The sequence below is a fragment of the Hypanus sabinus genome, chromosome 8 (assembly GCF_030144855.1).
Source record: "Hypanus sabinus isolate sHypSab1 chromosome 8, sHypSab1.hap1, whole genome shotgun sequence".
NCBI classification, from domain to species: Eukaryota; Metazoa; Chordata; class Chondrichthyes; order Myliobatiformes; family Dasyatidae; genus Hypanus; species Hypanus sabinus.
Genome location: NC_082713.1, coordinates 107563480 through 107588922, shown reverse-complemented (window position 1 = coordinate 107588922; position 25443 = coordinate 107563480). Strand labels below are relative to the sequence as shown.

Below are 25443 nucleotides of genomic sequence, written 5' to 3'. Positions count from 1 at the left end.
CCTTCAAACTGGCACCAACAAACAAACTTATCTCTGTCCATCTCCGCTCTGCTGCCTGCGTGATTCCACAGCCCCTGACAATCCAATCCCGGACGAGCCCCCACAAATGTAACACTTACCCACAGGCTGGTATATGTCTAGGAGAAAAAGGAGATCCAGCCACTCTCCAACCCACCTCCCGTACACGCAGGTGCTGTGAGAATCGAGTTAATGCCTCGCGCCCGCCAACAGTATCAAACCCACAACAAATACCGTTATGACATACACTTTATGGGGTTTACTAAAATAAAAAAAATAGTAGGCAATACAATATATATATATACAAGGAAAAAACAAAAAGCGCCAACTTATCAAAGTTCAGTCTGTTTAGTGCACTCGTTGGAGCTCAATCAACGAACCAATCGACCCATCCGGCCGTCGCACCTGGGACCACCCCGGTGGTCTTACGAGCAGTCCAGCACACGTCCACCTTCCTCGGCGTCTTCCTCGGCCTCCCCCAAAAAACCCGCGAAAACCCCTCCCCCAAGTTCCCAGCATCACAAGACACAATGACATTCCCCATTGATTAACAAGTGAATACAATTACCATATCAGCCATTCTAAAGTGAAACAACGGCGAGAGAAACACTTATCCGACAAAGAAACATTCCTACTTGTAACAAACCAAAGAGGCCATTTTGAGTAACATACCCAGGACATTGTACATAAAATTAATCTTTAAATATCAGGGAGAATTAATCATTATGGTTAAAATCCTAATTTAAGGAACTCCTTCCTTAACAACTCTGTGGGTACCCACACCTCAGGGACTGCAGCGGTTCAAGAAGGCAGCTCACCACCATCTTCTCAAGGGCAATTAAAGAGATTGAGACAAACTGAAATTTAACAAAATGCAAATAAACAGAAACTGTACTTCAAATGTGGCATAACTAATGTTTTATACTTAACACCTTCTATAATTAATGTTTTGACTAATGAAAGCAAGCACAGCATTTGCGGCCTTTGCCACCCTGTCCACTTATGGTGCCACTTTCAGGAGCTATGCACTTGCACCCCAAGATTCCTATGTACATTCTTGCTCTCAAGGGCATTTTACTGAATACCTCTCTTCAATTTGACTTCTCAAAATGCATCACCTCACACTTGCTGGATTAAACTCCAACTGTCACAGTCTGCTCGTATTTCCAACTGGTCTTTCTCCAAAAGATCATAAAGACATGAGGCACAGAAGCAGAATTAGGCTATGTGGCCCATTGATCTTGCTCCACCATTTGATCATGGCTGATTTATTAGTTCCTCTCAACCCTATTCTCCAATCAACTTCTACTTTAAATACATCCAATGATTTGTCCTCCACACCCATCTGTGCCAATGATTTCCATATATTCACTGGCCTCTGGCTAAATAAATTCCTGCTCATCTCTGTTTGGAAGGGACATCCTTGTATTCTGAGGCTGTGCCTTTTAGTCCTGGACTCCACTACTACTGAAACAACATCTCCACATCCACTCGATCAAGTGTTTCTCATATGTTAATCCTTTGATTCCCAGAATCATTCTTGTAAACCTACTCTGGATCCTTTCCAATGTCTGCACATCCTTTCTTACAAAAGGGACCGAAAACAGCTCAAAACAGGGTAATGAATCATGTAATTCGTTGCCACTGACAACTGTAGAGACCAAGTCATTAGATCTATTCAAATCTTAGGCTGATACCTTCTTAAGGATGTCAAAATTTATGGGAAGAAGGTAGGAGAATAGGGTTGTAAGGAAATATAACTCTACCATGATCAAATGGGGAAGCAGACTGGATGGGCCAACTGACCTAATTCTGTTCCTCTGTCTTATGGTTGGACTTCTGAATCCCAAATCATGTCAGTAGTGCCAGGTTCACTATTTGTCTGGGTTATTTGCATAAGCAAAGTTAAGAGCGCTTCATCTCATACAGTCTTTGACACGCCAAACCACAAGGCACCATGAACTACAGCAGCGAGGTTACTCTTAGGGAGGGGTTGTTTTTAGATTTTCCAGTTTATTTTATATTAAGGTTGTTAATTTTAAAATACTCTTCTTTCCTGCCTTTAATTTTTCAGTGTACAATGTTTTCCGTCTAGTAATAGACTGATTTTATGTCTATCCAGAATATTTATTTTCATCAGAATTTTATCACAATCTTCTTGTACTGTACTTTTTTTTTAAACAGATATTTTGTATCCAGGATTGAGCATATTAGCACAGTGGATAAAATGACTATCCCTTTTTCTTTGGGACCTGAAATTTGATCGTCCAAACTCCTTGGACTGCAGTCTTGTTTGTTCATTGGTTTGTTGTGAGCCTGTACTGTAACTGAGCCTGTTCACTATCACCCAGTGTTTGATCGTCGTCCCAGAAGTGAACATACCAGCCAGTTTACATACATTTAAGTCACAGAGTAATCTCATGGAAACAGGCCTTTTGGTCCAATTTGTCCATGCTGACTACAGTCCCTTTCAGGCAATTCCTTATTGTTCCGTGTTTGGCCCATATCACTCAGAAACCTTCCTATCCATGTACTTATCCAAATATCTTGGAAATGTTGTTAATGTACCTATCTCATCCACTCTCTCTAGCAGCTATTCCATACACGCACCATCTTCTATTTAGTCTCTTTAGGTCCCTTTTGAATATTTCATATTAAGACCATAAGACTTAGGAACAGAATTAGACCATCTGGCCCACCAAGTCTGCTCTGCCGTTCAGTCATGGCTGATCAATTTTCCTCCCTTCTTAGCCCCACTCTCTGGCCTTCTCCCCGTAACCGTTGATGCTGTACCTAATCAAGAACCTATCAAGCTCAAGCTCTGCCTTAAATACACCCGATGACCCAGATTCCACAGCTGCCCGTGGTAATAAATTCCACATTTTTCACCTTAATCCTGTAGTATTTAGCTCCCCAACAAATGGTAAAAATCTATAGGTGTTCATAGTTTCTGTGCCCCGCGTAATTTTATATACATCCAACAAATAAATTATTAACGTTCTTGCAAGGAGGGATAGTGTCCATGGTGTGCTGGGACATTTTATTTCCAGTAGTATAATGCTTCATTACTCATAGTCTTTAAAAGAGTATGTCGTGAAATATTCTAATATTTCTCCTTGAGAGCAATTTTTAAAAATTTGTTTATAGATATAACATAGTAACAGGGTCTGCCAGCCCATTTGCACCCAGTTAACCTATTAAACCGTGCATTTTTGTAACGTGAGAGGAAATTGGAGCCCCCAATGGAAAATCGTGCAGTCATGGACGGAACATACTGATAATGGCAGAATTAAACCCAGGTCACTGGCTCTAACCTCTATTAATCTTTGAAAATTGCAGTGACAGTTCTGCTTCTAAGATCCATGTGAAAGTTTTTTTTCTTGGTCTTGTTTGTCGGGATAATGTGTGGTTAAAGACGTATACACATTAAATCCTGAATGGCATCAAGGACAAAATGCATCAACTGATTCCATAGCAACTTAACCTATTTTTAATGTCTTGCAGCTTGAAACGTCCTGTGAATTAGTTGAGTCAAAGATGTTTGGATGAGTGTTTCTTTAGTGCAGCCCAGTCCTGCTGATGCAATCATTATTTAATCTTTTTCAGATATTACATTTCTAAAGGTGCGATTGTGGATCAGCTGGGAGGAGACCTGAATTCCACCCCTCTGCACTGGGCAACAAGGTAAAGGTTCATGTGCTCTTGTTCTTCCTCAGAGAACTAATCCTGGGCTTTTGGTAGTGATAAGCCACATTATGGAACCCATGCATCAAAATCGTGGAAACAGCCTGGATTGCTTTGAGATGTATATTTTAATTGAGGTACAGCACAGTAACAGACTCTCAGGCCCAGTGAAGTCTGTGCAACTTAGTTCACCCATGACCAACTAACCTACTAACCTGTACATCTTTAAAATGTGGGAGGAAACCAGAGCACCCAGAGAAAACCCACATGGTCATGGGAGGAATGTGCAAACGCTTTACAGAGAACGGTGGAATTGAACCCAGGTTGCTGGCGCTGTAATACATATATCCAAAATTAAAAACAGAACCTGGCCTTAAACAATCTATACCTGACCCGTCTGTTTTGACCCTCGCTAGAAACATATGTTTTGTGCAAGTCTTCAAATGTTTTTTTTACAATGGTAAAAATTTCACCAAATTGTTTATCAGTTTGAAACATTTGATGGCTTGCATACCATACATTACTCAGAAATAAGGCCATTTTGTTAAGCCAGCCTAATCCATTGAAGTATCCTACCATGCTTCCACTTCTTTCATGTTCTATTTGCTCTGACTTTGAGTTTCACTTTCTGATCACTTTGGGTAGATTGGGATAATTCCTTTCTATTATTGGATTTAATCCATTTTTTAAGGAATAGAAATAATTGTACCCCCATAGAGGAATTCTTTGTGATCTAGAAAGGCTCTTGGCAACTTAACAAGTGAGACCTTTTTTAGCAGTTGACTTATAAGCTTCTGCCTGATATGGGAAGTTATAAAAAGGATCTCAGTTTATTAACCCTTGATACAAATCTGTGTATGGCCTTGATAAGCTATGGTCTGGCTGTAATAGTTCAAAGTAAAATTTATTATCAGGGTACATACATGTCACCACATACAACTCTGAGATTCTTTTTCCTGTGGGCATACTCAGCAGATCTATAGAATAGTAACTGTAAACTGGATCAATGAGAGGGAGGATAGGCAGGTGATGGAGAAGGGATGCACTCAGACCGAAGGCTTGAGATGTATCTGATTTAGCGCAAGGAGTGTTGTGAACAAAGCAAATGAGCTTAGAGCTTGGATCAGTACATGGAGATATGATGTGATGGCCATTACAGAGACTCAGGGCAGGATTGGTTACTTCAAGTGCCGGGTTTTAGATGTTTCAGGAAGGACAGGGAGGGAGGCAGAAGAGGTGGGGGCATGGCACTGTAGATCAGAGATAGTGTCACAGCTGCAGAAAAGGTGGATGCCATGGAGGGATTGTCTACAGAGCTTCTGTGGGTGGAGGTTAGGAACAGAAAAGGGTCAATAATTTTACTGGGTGTTTTTTTATAGGCCGCCCAATAGTATTGGGGATATTGAAGAGCAGATAGGGAAACAGATCCTGGAAAGGTGTAATAATAACAGAGTTGTCATGATGGGAGATTTTAATTTCCCAAATATCGATTGGTATCTCCCGAGAGCAAGGAGTTTAGATGAGATGGAGTTTGTTAGGTGTGTTCAAGAAGGTTTCTTGACACAGTATATAGATAAGCCTACAAGAAGAGAGGCTGTACTTGATTTGGTATTGGGAAACAAACCTGGTCAGGTGTCAGATCTCAGTGGGAGAGCATTTTGGAGATGGTGATCATAATCCTATCTCCTTTTCTATAGCATTGGAGAGAGATAGGAACAGACAAGTTAGGAAAGCGTTTAATTGGAGTAAAGGGAATTATGAGGCTGTCAGGCAGGAAATTGGAGGCTTAAATTGGAAACAGATGTCCTCAGGGAAAAGTACAGAAGAAATGTGGCAATGGGATATTTGTGTAGAGTTCTGTATAGGTACGTTCCAATGAGACAGGGAAGTTATGGTAGGGTACAGAAACCGTGGTGTACAAAGGCTGTAATAAATCTAGTCAAGAAGAAAAGAAAAGTTTACAAAAGGTTCAGAGAGCTAGGTAATGTTAAAGATCTAGAAGATTATAAGGCTACAGGAAGAAGCTTAAGAAGGAAATTAGGAGAGCCAGAAGGGGCCATGAGAAGGCCTTGGCGGGCAGAATTAAGGAAAACCCAAAGGCATTCTACAAGTATGTGAAGAGCAAGAGGTTAAGATGTGAAAGAATAGGACCTATCAAGTGTGACAGTGGGAAAGTGTGTATGGAACCAGAAGAAATAGCAGAGGTACTTAATGGATACTTTACTTCAGTATTCACTATGGAAAAGGATCTTGGTGATTGTAGTGATGACTTTCAGTAGACTGAAAAGCTTGAGCAAGTAGATATAAAGAAAGAGGATGTGCTGGAGCTTTTGGAAAGCATCAAGTTGGATAAGTCGCCATTACCGGTCAGAAAGCACCCTAAGCTACTGTGGGAGGCGAGGGAGGAGATTGCTGAGCCTCTGGAGATGATCTTTGAATCATCAATGGGGACGGGAGAGGTTCTGGAGGATTGGAGGGTTGCAGATGATGTTCCTTTATTCCAGGAAATAGTCCAGGAAATTATAGACCAGTGAGTCTTACTTCAGTGGATGGAGGAGGTCCTGAGAGGCAGGATTTATGAACATTTACAGAAGTATAATATAATTAGGAGTAGTCAGCATGGCTTTGTCAAGGGCAGGTCATGCCTTACAAGCATGATTGAATTTTTTGAGGATGTGACTAAGCACATTGATGAAGGAAGAACAGTAGATGTAGTCTATATGGATTTCAGCAAGGTACCATGCAAGGTTTATTGAGAAAGTAAGAAGGCATGGGATCCAAGGAGGCATTGCTTTGTAGATCCAGAACTGGCTTGCCCACAGAAGGCAAAAAGTGGTTGTAGATGGGTCATATTCTGCATGGAGGTCGATGACCAGTGGTGTGGCTCAGGGATCTCTTCTGGGACCCTTACTCTTCATGATTTTTATAAGTGACCTGGATGAGGAAGTGGAGGGATGGGTTAGTAAGTTTGCTGATGACACAAAGGTTGGAGGTGTTGTCGATAGTGTGGAGGGCTGTCAGAGGTTACAGCGGGACATTGATAGGATGCAAAACTGGGCTGAGAAGTGGCAGATGGAGTTCAATCCAGATAAGTGTGAGGTGGTTCATTTTGGTAGGTCAAATATGATGGCAGAATATAATATTAATGGTAAGCCTCTTGGCAGTGTGGAGGATCAGAGGGATCTTGGGGTCCGAGTCCATAGGATGCTCAAAGCAGCTGTGCAGGTTGACTCTGTGGTTAAGAAGGCGTATAGTATATTGGCCTTCATCAATCGTGGAATTGAATTTAAGAGCTGAGAGGTAATGTTGCAGCTATATAGGACCCTGGTCAGACACCACTTGGAGTACTGTGCTCAGTTCTGGTCGCCTCACTCCAGGAAGGATGTGGAAGCCATAGAAAGATTGCAGAGGAGATTTACAAGGATGTTGCCTGGATTGGGGAGCATGCGTTACGAGAATAGGTTAAGTGATCTCAGCCTTTTCTCCTTGGAGCGAAGGAGGATGAGAGGTGACCTGATAGAGATGTATAAGATGATGAGAGGCATTGATCGTGTGGATAGTCAGAGGCTTTTTCCCAGGTCTGAAATGGTTGCCACAAGAGGACACAGGTTTAAGGTGCTGGGAAGTAGGGACAGAGGAGATGTCGGGGTTAAATTTTTTACTCAGCGTGGTGAGTGCCTGGAATGGGCTGCTGGCAACGGTGGTGAAGGTGGACATGATAGGATCTTTTAAGAGGCTTTTAGATAGGTACATGGAGCTTAGGGCTATAGGTAAGCGTAGTAATTTCTGAGGTAGAGACTTCTAAGTTTGGCGCAACTTAGTGGGCTGATGGGCCTGTATTGTGCTGCAGGTTTTCTATGTTTATAACAGCATAGAAGACAACAAACTGTGCAAATGCAAATATAAATAAATGGCAATAAATAATGAGAGCATGAAATAACTAGCTAACGAGTCCTTAAAGTGAGATCGTTGGTTGTGGGAACATCGCAATAGATTAATGTAGTTATCGTCAAGAGCCTGATGGTATTTATTGTTCTTGAACCTGGTGGTGCAAGTCCCGAGGCACTAATACCTTCTGATGGCAACAGTGAGAAAAGAGCATGACCTGGGTGGTGAGAATCTCTGTTGATGGATGCTGCTTTTTTATATGACAGTGTTTCATGTAGATGTGCTCAATGATTGGGAGGTGTTTACCTGTAGTGTACTGGGCTGAATTCACTGCCTTTTGTAGGATTTTGCACTCAAATGTTTCCCTGCCAAGCTGTGATACAGCCAGTCAATACACTTTCCACTACACATATATAGAAGTTTGTTATGGTTTTTCATGTCATGCTGAAATTTCCGCAGACTCCTGAGGAAGTAGAGGCACTGTTATGCTTTCTTCTCAATTATATTTTTATGATGGGTCCAGGACAGATCCTTGGAGGTAGCCACACCCAGGAATTTACAGTTACTGATCCTCTCCACCTGTGATCCTCTGATGAGTACTGGCTCATGGACCTCTGATTTTCCTCTCCTGAGGTCTGCAATCATTTTCTTGATCTTGCTGATATTGTGTGAGAGATTGTTGTTATAACTCAGCCAACTTTCAATTTCTCTCCTGTATGCAGATTCATCACCACCTTTGATACGGCCCACAGCAGTGGTGTCATCAGTAAACTTGAATATGGTGTTGGAGCAGTGTTAACCGCACAGTCATATGTGTAAAGTGAGTAGAGCAGGAGGCTAAGCACACAGTGCTGTGGTGATCTGTGCTGATGAAGATTGTGGAGGAGTTGTTTTTGCCAATTAAAAGTGACTGAGTCTGCAAGTGAGGAAATCCAGGATCCAATTGTATAAGGGAGTATTGAGGCCCAGGTCTCAGAGTTTATTAGTTTTGGGGGTGATGGTATTAAATACTGAGCTGTAATCAATAGAGAGCATCTTGATGTATGCATCTTTACTGTACAAATGTTCCAGGATTATGTGAAAAGCTAATGAGATGGCATTTGCTGAGGACCTGTTGCTTTGGTAGGCAAATTAGAGGGGATCCAAATTGCGACTCAGACAAGAGCTGATATGTTTCAACACCAATCTCTCATTACGCTTCATACAACACTGAGTCATGTCATCTGCAGAAATTCTTTGATGACTCAGCAGTGGTTATATGTGTAAAAGAAGGACGGGAGGATGGATACAGGGCCCTTGTGGAGGACTTTGTCAAAAGGTGCAAGCTGAATCATATGCAGCTCAGCATTAGTAAGACAAAGGAGATGGTGATGGACTCATGGAAGACTCAGCCTGCACTATTCCCTGTTAGTATTGATGGTGAAGACGTAGATGTGGTGAGGACCTGCAAGTACCTGGGGTGCACTTGGGTGACAGACTTGAGTGGAGCACCAACACAGGCTGTGTACAAGAAGGGCCAGAGTCGCCTCTTCTCCCTGAGGAGACTGAGCTCCTTTGGAGTTTGCAGGCCTCTCCTTCATGTGTTCTACCCAGTCTGTTGTTGCCAGTACAGTCACTTGTAATGTTACTGTGATACTTTAACTTCCCTTGGGATCAGTAAAGTATCTATCCATCTATCACTTTGAATGTAAGTGTCACTGGCAGGTTGCAATGCTCTTGGGCACCTGTACGATTGAAGCTTGCTTGAAGCAGGTGGGTATTACACACTGCTGAAGCAATAGGTAGAAGATATCCTTGAACACACCAGCTAATTGGTCAGCACAGGTTTTAGTATTCGGCCAGGTACTCCGCTCGGACCGATGCTTTCCTTAGATTCACCCTCTTGAAGGCAGCCCGCACATCATCTTCAGATACTGAGACCAAAGGATCATTGGGAGACATGGGGGTGCATGATGGTTCCTCTTTATTCTGGTGGTCTAAGTGAGCATAGAAGGCATTGATTTCATCTGGAAGTGAAGGTGTGCTGTCCCCCATGTTGCTAGATTTAACTTTGTAGGAAGTTATAGCATTCAAACCCTGTCACAGCTCTCAGGTATCCCTAGTTAATTCCAGTCTAGTCCGGAATCTCCACCTCACCCATGAGATGGCTTTCCGGAGATCATACCTACACCTCTTGTAGTATTCTTGGTCTCCAGACTTGATCTGGCCCTCAGCAAATTCCAGATTTCATGGTTCATTCAGAGTTTCTGATTGGTTTTGTGAATTGGGGTAGATCCTGAATGATTTTGTGGGGACATACACATCTACAATTTTTTTAAAAATATAATCTGTTACAACTCTGGTGTAGTTATTCAGATTCTCAGATGAGTGCTTGAACACTGCCCAGTCCACTGATTAAAGGCAATCCTGTAACCATTCCTCTGCCTCCCATGACCACTTCTTAGTTGCTTTTTAGGCTCTGTCAGTATGCAGGTAGTAGGAGTGCAGCTAGATGGTTCAATTTGCCAAAATACGGTGTGGGAAAGGAACAATAGGCATTCCTTATCACAGTGTAGCATTTTTGTGTGTTGGAACCTCTGGTGTAACAGGTTACATGCTGGTGATAATACAACCAGCCTGGTTGAAGTCACCAACTGTAATTTGAAATGTGTCGGGATGGGCTGATCTTGTCTGCAGACAACATCGTGCAGTGTTTGAGTGCTTACTTATAGTTGGCCACTGGTGATATATAAACTGCCATCAGGATCACGGACGAGAACTCCCGAACAAATAGAATTGTCTACATTTGATTGTTAGGTGTTTGAAGTCAGGAGAACAAGAGGTCGACGTAATTCCTGTGTCAGAGCACCAAAGAGAATAGACCAAAAAGCACAGGCTTCTATCTTTTTCCTTACCAGAGTTCGGGGTTCAATCCAGTTTGAAAATTGGAAAACCTTCTGGTCTGACTGCCGCACCTGTTGTGTCCGCTGTTACATACCCGTGGGTATCTTGTGACTGTCACATGACCATGATGTAATTGAGGCTCTGCTGAGCATGATGTAATGGTCTTGTGTTGGTGGAGTGATTTAATTTTCCCGCCAGTGAGAGGTCATGTGATAGCATGTTTCAACAGGGTATAAAAGGAGAACCCCTCCCTGTGACGCAGGTCAGTTCGTGGTTTAATTCATCAGTGACTCCGTTCTGCTGCGTATTTGATTTTATGACGCAGTTTTGTTTTAAAAGTGTTTTAATTTCTACTGTAAGAATTGTTGTGCCGGCAGTTCTGAAAGTCGCTGCCAGTTAAAGTCCAGTCCAGGAGAGTGAAGATTTATTGAAGTTCAGGAAGCCGAAAAATCGAGGAAAGTTGGTGTTGTCGGCAGTGAAACAGGTTAGACCTTACTTGATCCTCTTTCGGAAGGAATTAGTAGCCTGCAATCTAAGATAGCTCCTGCTAAAAGAGCAGAAAGAGCTGGATGCAGGGTTTCGCCAAGGAAACGTCAGTGCCTTTAAGCAGTTTTATTTCCTTCATCATAAATCCTTCGGGCAAGGTGTACTTCGGCTGGGATCAGCAGTAACGTCACGTAAGAAAATTTATTGCTTCAAGAAAAGTCTCTCCTAACAGACTGTGTAGTCATTTGGACTTTTGCATCCACTACTTTAAAGAACTGAATTCGTATTTCTCGTTTTAAGAACTGTTCGAGTTGCCGTATTGCAGTACATTTCCGGTTAAGTTAGTCGTTTGTTTATTTTTGGGGGTTTTTTTGAGCAGTGTTTAATAAGTGTTTTATTTGCTATAAAAAAAAACTGTCTCAATTATATATTCATTGTTGCTGGATCGTAACACCACTAATAGACAAGTCTCGGTGCAGCAAACAATTGAGATTTGCCTTCGACACAGCAGCCTTACCCTGAGTTTGTCAGTCTTATTTTCCAGTGATTGCACATACACCAACAAGATGCTGGGTAGAGGAGGTCTTGCCTCTCTGCGCTTCAGCTTGACTTGAATCCTACCTTTCCTGCTGCATTTCTGGCCATGGTGATAACCCTTAAAGTCGCTGCACTTAACTGCTCCACTGGAGCTCATGGTTACTGCTCCACATTCAGTCATTGAAATTACATCACTGACCATATCTCACAATCAAAGTCCATTGTTAAGAGGAAATTTACAAGCTGGAGATTGCAGCAAAAGTAATTCAAAAGAAACATATTTAAGAGGATAACCGGAACAATTTTCAACTGCCTGCAGAAAGTCACAGAAGAACGTGGCGTCTTTAATAACATGAGTTGCTTTTCAAGTTTTCATCTCAGTCTTAGGATATCTTAAAAAAAAATTCCTCAGGGTGCTGTCCTCACCCAAATCTTCAGTTTCTTCATCACTGATTGTCCTTCAGTCATAAGGCCAGAAGTAGAGGTGTTCACTGACGATTTCACAATGTTCAGCATCACTTGTGATCACTGAAATGAAACAGTCCATATCCAAAAGCAGCAAGACCTGGATAATATCCAAGCCAATGTTCTCTCTAAGGTGTGTGTGCACACACTTCTTTTTCTACTAGTGCATAAAGGAATGTAAACTGCATGTTACCCTCTACCTCGTTGGCATGTTAAATATATTTAATGATCATACACAATCATATTTCCTTTCCGGTTTCTGAAGCAGACAGTGTTAACAACGTGGAGTTTGCGATGATTTGTCTGCAGATTTTAGAAATGGCTTATTTATACTGTTTTAATTGAAGAAATTATTGATTCACTATGTCAAATTCCAAAGATGAAGTGCAAAAGAACTGCTTGTTCATTTAAAGCAAAATTGCTAAATGGAATAGTAGAAACTGCTACACTGAAAACTTATGAGGTCTGGAACGTGCAGCTTTGAGAAATATTTATGTACAATACAGAAACTGCTGTTACCTTTGTGTATTGTGGTGATGCAAAAGTTGCTGGAGAATTTGCAAGTGGGAAGAAATGGAGTGATATTTGGAAAAATATTCACAATAATATTGAAGGAACGCAGCAGGCCAGGCAGCGTCTATGTAAAGAAGTACGGTTAACTTTTTGGGTTCCCCCAGCATTTTGTGTGTGTTGCTCCGATGTCCAGCATCTGCAGATTTTTTCTTGTTTGTCATATTAGGAAAAGTGACTTTTTAAAGTGTTGTTTAGCAAGCAAATCACATGGATGGTGTGCAAAAGCTCTGGCAAGAAAATCCTTCATTACCTGCTAGAGGCCTGCTACGTATGTTTTGTGAGAGTGCAGATGAACAAGAACAAAAATGATCAAACCCAGAGGAGATCAAAGTTCTTATTCAGCTGGAAAGGCATAATGCTGTACTCTATTTCTAAAGAAAAATAAAATAACTGAAGAAGCTCAATACCAAGCAGGATGCAGCAGCCCACTTGATAGACATTCCACTCAGAACCTTTCACTCACTCCACTAGCAATACACATTAACGGCAGTTTGCTCCCTCTACATGATGCACTGCAGCAACTCTCCAAGATGGATTAAAGATTAGATTTATTTGTCACGTGTACATCAAAAAATACAGCGAAATGTATCTTTTGTGTCAACAACCAACACAATCAGAAGATGTGCTGGGGGGCAGCCCACATGTGTTGCCTTGTTTTTGGCACCAACATAGCATGCCTACAACGTATTAAACCTAACCCATCTTTGGAATGTGGAAGGAAACTGGTTGAGCCAGAGGGAACTAATGCAGTCATGGGAGAATGTGCAAACTCCTTACAGATGTTGGTGGGAATTGCACCCCAACTGATGATCGATGGGTCTGTCAATTGTTGCGCTTACCGTTACACTGTTGTGGAACCCAAACTCATCACTTCTGCCAGCTAGGTCAAGTCATGTAGCAGCCTAACTTGGAAATATATCACTGTTCCTTCACTATCACTGGGTCAATATCCTGGAACTTTCTCCCTGACAGTACTGTGGGTTCAAAGACTGCAGTGGTTCAAGAAGAGAATTCACCACCATCCTTTCAAGTGTAACTAAGGATGAACACTTAAATGCTGGCTCAGCCTGTAATGCCTACATCTCCTGAATGAATAAAATTAAGTATTTTCATGCAATGAGAAGCCTGTTTAAGATCTGTCAAGTTTGTATTGCTGAACTGCAGAATTATTTTGACTACGGATAATCTACTTTCCACAGCTGTGTAGTTATTTAGAGTCTTTTATTATCTTCCATGTTTTATTTCTTGAATGGAACTGCAATTGGCAACATGAATCCTTAAGTCCACCCCTAGAGTTCTTGTGGAGTCATTGCATAGTAGCGCAGTTGCTTTGCAATGCCAGTGATCACCAATCAGGGTTTGATTCCCACTCTGTGTGTAAGGTGTTTGTATGTTCTCTCCATGGCTGCATGGCTTCCCTCTGGGTGTTCTGGTTTGTTCCCGCTTCCAAAGGCTTACTGGTTAGGGTTATCATTGAGTTGTGCTCTGGAAACATAATGACACTTGCCCCAACATAATCCTCACTGATTTAATTTGATGCAAATAACACATTTCACTTGTTGTTTTGAAGTACATGTGACAAATTTTTAGAAAAGAAAATATTGTATGTGGGCAACTCCTTGATGAAGCTTCTTCATGTTTGATATAAAATATTCTATTGTGCTCTTTGCAGGCAGGGCCATTTGTCCATGGTTGTACATCTAATGAAGTATGGAGCGGAACCCTCACTGATTGATGGCGAAGGTTGTAGCTGTATCCACCTGGCTGCTCAGTTTGGCCATACATCCATTGTTGCCTACTTGATCGCAAAAGGGCAGGTAATTTTTCAGCCTACCATTATTCATTGCCCTGAGCTGCTTCACACATAGGATTTCAGGAGAAAATGACATTTTAACTGCCATCTTAAATGTTCATGTTAAGTTGAGTTTGTTGACACATGCAACAAATACATTTATGCACAGGTGTCACTGCATCACTGGCACATAGCGTCAGAGATCCAAGAAAAGCAAATTAAATGTGAATTCTACAAAATTATGTATGGAAGAAGAAAACACAATTAGAACAAAACAGAACAAAGTGTGTTGCAGTGTGTAGTGGTCACGTTTTGCTGTACATTGCTAATGATCACAGTTTTGCCTGTTGGTGCAAGAACCAACGTGTTGAAGAGACGCAGCTATTCCTGAACCTGCCAATGTGACCTTAAGACATAGGAGCAGAATTAGGCTGTTTAGCTCATTGAATGTACTCCATCGTTCCATTATGGCTGCTTTATTATCCCTCTTAATCCCATTCTGCTGCGTTCTCTCCATAACCTTTGACAAGCTTACTAATTACGAACCTATCAAGCTCCACTTTAAATATACCCAGGGACTTGGCTTCCATGGCCATCTGTACAACTAATTCCACAAGTACCGGCTGGTTGAAGAAATTCCTTCTTATTTCTATTCTGAAGGGACATCCTTGTATTGTGAAGCTATTTCCTCTGGTCCTAGACTCTCCCAATAATGGTTACATCCTCTCGACGTCCACTTTATTTAGGCCATTCAATATTTGATAAGTGTAGGTGTGTGACTTCGGGCTTCTGTACCTCCTGCCCAATGGTAACTGCGAGAAGGTGGTATAGCCCAGGTGGTGGGGATCTTCGATAACAGTTGTTGCCTTCTTGAGGCAGTGCCTTGGAGCACAAAAAGTGCAGAATCTGGAAATCTGGCACAAAAGTAAGCTGCTGAAAGCAAGTAAACTGTCAAGCAGTACCTATTGGGTGACAAATGTTCTGTGTGTCAGGTCAAGGATTATTCATCAGAACTGGGAAAAAGGAAACAATTATATGCTTTTAGAGTTGTAAAGTAAGAGGGGTGGAGAGAGCAGAGGGGATATCTGTAGTGTCTGCCTCCTCTCTCTTGCACTTCTTTCCCCCCCCCCCCCCCTCACTCTTGCACTTCTTCCCTCCCCTCACTCTTGCACAGGTGAAGAAATTCAGCAGGTCACGGGCAACATCATTGAAGGGAAATAAATAGATGATGTTTCAGGTAGAGACCCTTCATCAGTTGGGGAGTGGAAGGGTTCCAAGCTGGTAGATAACCAGATGAGGGAGAGGTGGATGGGGAGGGAGGGTATGAGGTAAGATACTGGGTGGTGATAGGTGGAAGAGGTAAAAGTTCAAAGGTTTATTTTATTGTCAAAGTATGCATGTATAATACAACTTTGATATTTCTACTTCAGATAGCAATTAAGTACAGAAAGTCCATGGTAAAGGGCTGAAGAAAAAGGAATCTGATAGGAGAGGACAATGGTCCATGTGAGAAAGGGAATATCTGTCATAAGGCAGGAATTCTTCAGAAACATCACCACTGATAGGTTCCTCTCCAACTTGCATTTAGCTGAAGGGTCTCAACCCAAAGCATCAACTGTCCATTTTCCTCCACTGATGCTATTCAACCCTCTGAGTTCTTCTTGCTTTTTGTATGGCACAAGATATGGCTGAAAAATCCATTCTGGTGCTCTACATCTGGTATTTGTAAGCTAAGCGAGACCTATAATGACATTAATGTAATGCAAAGAGTTTGGGATTATTTCTATCACAATGAGCTTAGTGTGGTTTGAGTCAGTGTTTCACTGTTGTATAGGTACTCCACTCCTCAACAGTTGCCTGATCGAGTAAAAGCCTGATAGCATTATTTCAGCCAGGCTTTAGCGGAGCAGACTGAATTAACAGCGTTTTTGGAGTCACTTTTGGCTGCGGGCATAACATTAGGATTACACAATGCAAATTTGTGGGATCAAAGGGAGAATGGAGCAAAGCAATTTCAGAAGTTCCTTTTCCAAGAAACTAATCAGTGAGAAGTTAAGTATTAGCAAATTGAAATAGAAATCGTACACTGACTCCACTGGAAGGCTATGTTGTACTTCACTTTCAGTGGAGTAGTTTTCATACCTAACAGTAAACCATTTTGATAGTGGTGTATAAGATGATAAAGGGCATAAGTTGAATGGACAGCAGTGACTTTTTATTTAATTTTTTACTTTATTTAGAGATAAAGTGCAGACCAGGCCTTTCCAGCCGAACAAGCTATGCCAGCTAGCAACCCAGCTATTTATTTAACCATAGCCTAACTGCAAGACAATTTACAATGACCAATTAAACTGCTTTCTCCCAGGGTGGAAATGACTAATATGAAGGGACATAATTTTAAGGTGATTGGTTAGGGGATGTCAGAGATATTTTTGGGTTTTTTTTTTACAGACTGTTGAGCGTGTGGATTGCACTGCCAGTAGTGTTGGTAGAGGCAGATACATTAGGGGCATTTAAGAAACCCTTGAGCATATAGAGGTTAGAAAGATGGAGGGCTATGTAGGAGGGAAGGATTAGATTGGTCATAGAATAGGTTAAAAGTTCCTCAGATCATCGAGGACTGAAAGGCCTGTACCATGTTGTGATGTTCTGTGGGGGGGTTTCAGAGGTAGGGTTTCTCACACTTAGAATGGTGAGTGTGTGGAACATGCCGCCAGGGATGGTGGTAGAGGCAAATACGTTAGGGGCATCTTAGTAACATGGATGATAGAAGGTTGGAAGGCTTTAGAGGAAGGAAGTGTTTGATTGATCTTTGAGTAAGTTAAAAGGTCAGCACAGTATCCTAGTCTGAAGGGCTGTACTGTGCTTCATTTTCTATATTCTGTCAGGGTCGTTACTTGAACTGTGAACATTTCCACTGTATGTACCGCTATGAGGTACAGTGTAAAATATTTTTGTTATGCTAGTGGAATTTTTAAAAAATAAATCATGCACAGGTAATTCCAACATCTCTGCTACACTGTATCCAATCCTTTCCTACCCTGCAGTCTGAGCATTAAATCAAAGATCAACTTTACTTGCCTCGTACATGACTTAGGAATCGTACATTAGGAATTTGTTGTGCTGAGTTGGTTAGGGTGCGACTTGCAGCAAAAAGCAACATTCAATAAAGAATAAAAGGAATATGAAAATAAAGTTAGTAGTTAAAGTATGGGTATGGAATAAAATGTACATAAGTACCGGTATATACTGAAAATGTAAACAGCATTATAAAAAGTAGTTTAAAGTGTTTACAGTGCAGTGACGGGGTGGGGTGAGTGCTAACTAGAATGATGAGTCAGATTAACTGCCTGCCAAAAGAAACTTTCAGTTGGCATTAAGTTACTGTTTTAATAGCCCTGTAGTGCTTCCCAGAAGGGAGCTTTTGGAAAAGGCATTTTGAAGGGTGGGTTGTGTGTGCAATCACGCTTCCTGCCCGCTTCTTTGTCCTGGACACATACAAGTCCTGCAGTGATGATAGACTGCATCCAGTGAGGTTTTCTACTGACCTGACAGTTCACTGTATTTTTCTTGTACTATGAGAAAATGCTGCACCAAACCAGACAGTAATGGGTGACGTGAGGATGCTCTCTATAATGGCAGTGTAGAATTGCACCAGTATGTTTTGGGAAAGCTGGAGTTGTTGATGATGAGTGTGTGGTAGTGGGTTATTTTCAGGGATGATAAGTGAGAGCTAAATTCATGTCTCGTTTATGGGTCAAAGCAGTAAGATCATACTGCCCCATCATTGAAGCATCTCTCCTTACATTATGGCATTGACCCCTCTCCTCATGTAGATCTTGGCAACTTCCTTGCAGCTCAAGTTGATTAACATGACTCTTCAATGTACCCTGTCTTTTTGATGAGATTTCGAGACCCTTTCATCTTTTCGTAGATGTGCCTCATGGGATGTAATCCCCAATATCCTAGCCTGTGATTACTCTTCAGTCAGTCACATTTACAATTTCTATGATTGCTTGCTGTGCACAGACTGGTTCCAATGTTTTTGGTATAACAAGTGCAACAAGAGTGTATTTCAAAAGTGCTTAATTGGCTTTAAAAATTATATATACAATCGGCCCTCCTTATCCGCGAATTCCGCATGCACGAATTCAACCAACTGCGAGTCACGAAAACCGGGAAGTGCTCTTCCAGCTCTTGTTGTTTGAGCATGTACAGACTTTTTTTTCTCATCATTATTCCCTAAACAATGCAGTATAGCAACTATTTTGCATAGCATTTACATTGTATTAGGTATTATAAGTAATCTAGAGATGATTTAAAGTATACGGGAGGATAAGTGTGGGTTATCATGGATAATAAAAATTGGAAGTTCTTTTACTCAGTAAGTCAGAACAGGTACATCCGGTATTATTTAGCGTAAGATAGTCAAACGTTTGTCTTAGTATATAGTATATATTTTACCTATAAAACATATAAAACACTTAAGAACATATGTTTCAACGCCAGGCTCGGGAACTTCTTCCTGAGTTTGATCCAGTGACAGACCGCTATCGAGTGCTCTCTCCACTGTGCCGGGTTGATGTGAGGATCAAAAACCCAAAACCCAATAAGGCTACAATTATTGCTTAGTAATAATTGTAGCTTTCATCGGGGCACAGCCTTTCTCACTTTATCCATTAAAATTGTTCCGATCTTAGACTGAATGTAGCGTAATGACCGATGGTGTTTCACCTCTTTTCAATCGCGATCGTGATTGTTTTCGTGAACAGAAACACTGCAGATTCAGATCTCTGCTGCTGGGTCCTAACATCCACTGCACTGAGACTGGTTAAATAAGGTCTGGGGTTCTGCTGGGTCCTAAGATTCACCGCACTTAGGTTGAATAAGGGACTTGAGCATCCACGAATTTTGGTATCCGCGAGGGGTCCCAGAACCAATCCCTTGCGGATAAGGAGGGCAGACTGTATTCATATTTAACTTAAGACATTATGAACTTGACTGATTCGAGATTATTTATCATGTGTATAGGTACATCAAAACATAAAGTGAAATGCACCGTTTTAGCAACCAACACACCCAATGGTACATTAGAATCAGCCTGCAAGTGTCACACATTTCTAGGCTAGTATACAACAGCATGCCCACAGTGTTCAGCAGAATAACACAGAACACAAGCAACAAAACAACAACAGAAACTAGGGTTTCTTCGCTGCATTTTAATATTTTGGTCATGTTGGCACTCAAACCCTTTAACAATACTCTGCACACTGCAGATAAATCTCCTCTGTATAACTGAATGCCATCTGCCAAACATCTTTGTGATGCCACATGGCCAGTAACCTCTCTTAAGAAGTTATAATACCCCATATATTTCCTGTGCAACAACATGACCTTAACTAAAAGGTTAAAAAAGATATAAAGATGTATAAGTTCTGAAGATCCTGAAGCCATAACACACAGAAGCAGAATTAAGCCATTCAGTTTATCAAGTCTACACAATCACACATGAGTGATTTATTTTCCTTCTCAACCCCATTCTCCCACCACCACCCTTTAACCTCTGATGCCAAGAATCTATCAAGCTCCACTTTAAATATATCCAATGACATGCTTCCAGCCATCCATTGCAATGAATTCCACAGATTTACCACCCTCTGGCTAAAGAAATTCCTCCTCATCTTTGTTCTAAAGGGACATCATTCCATCTTGAGGCACTGCCCTCTAGTCCTAGACTCTGCCACTGTCAGTAACATCCTCTCCATGTCTGCTCTATATAGGCTAGGGGTTCCCAGCCTATTATGCCATGAACCCCATTAACCAAGGGGTTCATGCACCCCAGATTGAGAACCTTTGATCTAGACCTTTCAATATTCGGTAATTTGGGTGCCACTGTAGCGTGACGCTATTACAGCTTGGGTGTTCCGGAGTTTGGAGTTCAATTCCAGATCCATCTGTAAGGAGGCTCTGTACATGCTCCCCGTGGAATGTGTGGGTTTTCCCTGGGTGCTCTGGTTTCCTCCCAGAGTCCAAGGACATACTGGGAAGGTTAATCAGTTATTGTAAATTGTCCTGTGATCAGGTTCGGGTTAATTGGGGTTGTGGGGTTGCTGGGGTGACGTGGCTCGAAGGGCTGAAAGATACTTGATGTTGGTCAAAATAAATAAATGAATGAAGGAATAATTGACTAAAAGTACCAAAGATAAAATAATGGTTTAAATGGATTGCACCATCAATATAAAAGAAGGCTAGAAAAGAGAGCAGAGATACTATTAACTGTAGCAGAAAATTTTGCTTTATTGTATGTAAAAAGAATCACAAGTGCTTCATGGTATTGTGAAGCATAAAACTCAATTTGAAAGTTGTCTAAGACTGTCAAGTTGTAGTTGTGCTTCCTTGATTTAGAAAGAGAGCATGTCCACTGAACTATGCTTAACAACAATAGTGGGTAAATTAAAAAGAAAACTTCTTTGAAGCATTCAATAGCATTAGATATTGAGAAATGAAATAGTTAAATCCAGAGCACTTAAAAAATAGATCTTTTGACCAACCTATCTGAATCCCATACAGAAACTGCAAAGAGTAGGAGGGGAGGGCGAATATACAGAGACTATTGCATAATGGAAGTATGGTACAGATTGAAACATGACGTTAAGGTTGGTAGCCGAAGGCAGATCAAGTAACTACAATACAGCTTCGAGGGTGAAGAGAGCAGCATCAAATAAGGAGCAATGCCGTGGGCAGCACTGTTCACAACTTAGATAAGTGGTGTGGAGTTGGAAGTAGAGATGTAAGTAATGCAGAGGAAGACTTGTACAAAGTACAGATAACATCAATAAATATGTCGGTTAGGTATATAACTGAGAAGTTATTCCTGTGCTATGAAATTCGGTGTTCTTCTGCTTGAGTCATACAAACTTAAACCAGAGAGAAGAGTCAACCTGAAATTATTAACCTGCTCAGTTGAGGAAAAACACCAGAGACACAAAATTATCTCTGAAACAGTTTTTATTCAGTGAGGAGTTCGCAGCCCCACGCACTTCGGGCGTAAGGTAGCCAACTCCCAATTTGTCGGTTTACAAAGGTCATACTTATACCCAAAAGCAGGGTACTACATTTACAAATATGGTTACCAATTCAAATCCATCAATTGATTGGCTATTGCATAGCTAAGCATGCGAAATACTCGGAATAAGCATAGACGCAAGCTTAATACTTGGAATGGGTATGGACGCAAGCAAAACACTCGAAATAGGTATATAGCTCAAAGTACTTTGCGGAACACATTGTCTTGTGGTCGCAGGGTTCCTCCTCTTTGTGGTGGCCACATGCTGTCTGGCACCTTAATTTAGCTACCTCTTCCCTGTTCTCCTACATTTCCCCAATGGCATATCCTCTCCCTGGTCCTGTCTACATAGTTTCCTACACTTACCCCTCACCCACCCCTTCTACACGTACCCCTTACCCTCTTCATATTCTCAGAAGAGCAACAGAATCTTCGAGTCAGGCATCCACTACTGTTACCATGTTTCTCTGCTTGTGATCAGCTTGAGGGGAACACAAATTACCTAAGACACGGTTCAAATTGAGAAACCTTTCTGAGGGTTTCAGGATGTTAGTGGAAATTCTGAACACTGAAATTTGAGAGATTGGCAACAATGATCCAGTGTTTAGATTTAACCTTTTCTGACCACCTGTTTCAGGATGTCGACATGATGGACCAGAATGGGATGACACCGTTGATGTGGGCTGCTTATAGAACACACAGGTTAGAATGTTTTCATCTCTCAACTATCTTGCCATTTATTGTCGAAGTGGCTTCTCCTTTGCTGCAGAATGCTTAATGTTGTGGCCATCTTGAAGAATATTCAGCATTGTTCCACTGTCTTCACATTTGGATGTATGGTGGGAGTAGATTGAGTGGTGGGTGGCTTTTAAAGGAGAACAGTTTAACTGTGACACTATTGGGGTCTCTTAAAAAACCCATCGATGTCACCAGTGTCTTTTCAGGAAAGGAATTCCATCATCCTTTCCCCCGTGTAACCTACACTTGGAGGCCACTTTATAAGGTATCTCCTGTACCTAATAAAGTGACCTCTGAATGTATGCTAGTGGCCTTCTGCTACCGTGGCCCACTAACTTCAAGGTTTCAAAGTATTGTGCATTCGGCGATTCTCTTCTGCACACCACTGTTATAACGTGTGGTTATTAGAGTTAATGTCACCTTCCTGTCAGCTTGAACCACTCTAACTTTCCCTTTCTCTCTCTTTCTGCTTTCCCTTCCCCCCCCTTCTGCTTTCCACAGGGATTGCTCCCTACACGATTCCCTTGTCCATCCCTTCCCACCGATCTCCCTCCCGACACTTATCCTTGTAATTAGAACAAGTGCTACACCTGCTCTTACACTTCGTCCCTCACCACCATTCAGAGCCCTAGAAAGTCCTTCCAGGTGAGGCAACACTTCACCTGTGAGTCAACTGGTGTGATATACTGTGTCCGGTGCTCCCGGTGTGGCCTTCTATAGGTGAGACGCAACGCAGACTGTGAGACAGTTTCGCTGAACACCTACGCTCTGTCCGCCAGAGAAAGCAGGATCTCCCAGGGGCCACATATTTTAATTCCATGTCCCATTCCCATTCCGATATATCAATCCATGACCTCCTCTACCGTCAAGATGAAGCCACACTCAGGTTGGAAGAACAACACCTTATATACCGGCTGGGTAGCCTCCAACATGATGGCATGAACACTGACTTCTCTAACTTCCGTTAATGCCCCTCCTCCCCTTCTTACCCCATCACTTAATAATTAATTATTTTTTCCCTTTTCTCTCTCTCTGTCCCTCTCACAATCACTCCTTACCTGCTCTCCATCTTCCTCTGGTGCTCCCCTCCCCCTTTCTTTCTCCCTAGGCCACCTGCCCCATGGTCCTGTACCTTTTTGCCAGTCAACTTTCCAGCTCTTAGCTTCATCCCTCCCCCTCCTGTCTTCTCCTATCATTTCGGATCTGCTTCTCCCCCTCCCACTTTCAAATCTCTTACTGTCTCTTCTTTTTGATAGTCCTAGCAAAGGGTCTTGGCCCAAAATGTTGACTGTACTTCTTCCTATAGATGCTGCCTGGCTTGCTGAGTTCTGCCAGCATTTTGTGTGTGTTGCTTGGATTTCCAGCATCTGCAGATTTCCTCGTGTTTGCACTTTAGCTATTAGTTTTTTTTTGTTTTTTGCGCAATTCTCTGTAAAGTTTAGAGACTTGTATATGAAGATCCCAGGAGATCAGCAGTTTCCGAGATACTGGCACCAACGATTATTCCATGATCAAAATAACTTAGATCACATTTCTTCCCAATTCTGATGTTTGGTCTGAACAACAATTGAACCTCTTGACTATGTCTGCATGCTTTTATGCATTGAGTTTTGCTGCCACATAATTGGCTCATTATGTATTTACATCAACAAAGCTGGTGTACAGGTGTACTTAATAAAATGGTTGCTGAGTGTATGAGTGACTTCAGATCCACTAATGTGATGACTCTTGACAGCCTCCTTGGTTTAGGGGCACTAATGATGGACAACAAATACCAGCAACATCATAAACAAGAATCGAATTATAAAATAAAATTCTGGAATAAAAGTAAAAAAGATGCAATGAATGAAATAGAAACTAAGTCATGACACAAATAATGAGCTAAATGGCCTTTGTACAATTGAATTTTATGCAGATCTCTACACTCTATCCAGCTGCTAGGGAACATTAAATAAGATCTGGATCTGTTTTGCTCTCTGTAAATTACTTGTTAGCACCTACAGTGTGTTTGCATATGAAGAACAACCACTTACAGAGCGGTTGAAGTGGCACAGTAGCATTGCAGTTTGCATGATGTTTTACAGCACCAGTGATCAGGGTTTAATTCCTGCCACTGTCTGTAAGGAGGTTGTATGTTCTCTCTGCAGCTGTGTGGGTTTTCTCTGGGTGTCAGTTTCCTTCACTTTCCAGCAGCCAATATACAATATCCTGTGTCAAAAGTGGGCTTTGGCATTTTTTTTTTGAAGTGTTTTACACTATCAGTATGTTTATAAGGCTTCCATAATTTGTGAGCACTTGAATAGAACTGACTCTAAAGTCTTACGAGAAATTATGAATATGCATATTTCAGAGACTGATTTGCCTCATTTTATGTTGCTGAACTGAAAATGGGACTGTATGAACCAGTGACACTATTGTTGCTTCTGCATTTCAGCGTGGACCCGACAAGGCTGCTGCTCACATTTAATGTGTCGGTGAATCTTGGGGACAAGTACCACAAGAACACGGCATTACACTGGGCTGTGCTGGCAGGTAACACCACTGTGATCAGTTTGCTGCTAGAAGCTGGAGCTAATGTGGACTCTCAGAATATCAAGGTATGATTCTTTAGTGTTCATTATTAAAATAGTTCACTGCAGCTTCTTGGGTTGCATGCATTTCCCAGTCAATGGGAATTCATAAATCAGGGCACTGAGTACAGGAGTTAGGATGTTATGTTGAAGATGTTGGTGATGCCGAATTTAGAGCATTGTGTGCATTTCTGATCACCTACCTACAGACAAGATGTCAATAAGATTGAAAGAGTATAGAGAAAAATTACAAGGATGTTGCTGGGACTTGAGGATCTTGAGGAAATTTGAAAAGGTAAAGACTTTATTCCCCGGAGCGTAGGAGAATAAGAGAGATTTGATAGGGGTATACAAAATTCTGTGGGTGGCAGGGTGGAGATAAGTCTCTACCAAAGGAGGTAGAAGGCCTTCCCTCTGCCAGCCTGCAGATCACCCTTGGGCAAGGTGTAGCACCTGCTTAGCCCCACGTTCAGGATCACGTGAAGCCATGGGAGCAGGTTATGGATGGTTTTATGAGCTGCTAGTGCATATCACAAGTCCCAGTTATGCAACCATTGATGCCAGGTAGACAATCTCTGAAGAGAATTGATAATGACTGGGGTCACCCATCTTGTAAAAACACTGCCCAGAAGAAGACAATGGCAAACTACTTAAGTAGAAAAATTTGCCAAGAACAGTCATGGTTATGAAAAGACCATATGTCTTGGCACATATGAATGAAAGAATGATATGAAATTATGAGG

General features: G+C 41.7%; 1 protein-coding gene across 2 annotated transcripts in view; it reads left to right on the top strand.

Annotated features, from left to right (window-relative positions):
• LOC132398315 (palmitoyltransferase ZDHHC17) overlaps positions 1-25443 on the top strand; it is a 145531-nt gene that overhangs the window by 66813 nt on the left and 53275 nt on the right. For both annotated transcript variants that reach the window (XM_059977550.1, XM_059977552.1), the window contains exons 4-7: positions 3625-3702; positions 14207-14351; positions 22030-22094; positions 24565-24727. In XM_059977550.1, coding sequence (XP_059833533.1) covers positions 3625-3702; positions 14207-14351; positions 22030-22094; positions 24565-24727 — 451 coding nt within the window. The remainder of the gene's footprint in view (positions 1-3624; positions 3703-14206; positions 14352-22029; positions 22095-24564; positions 24728-25443) is intronic.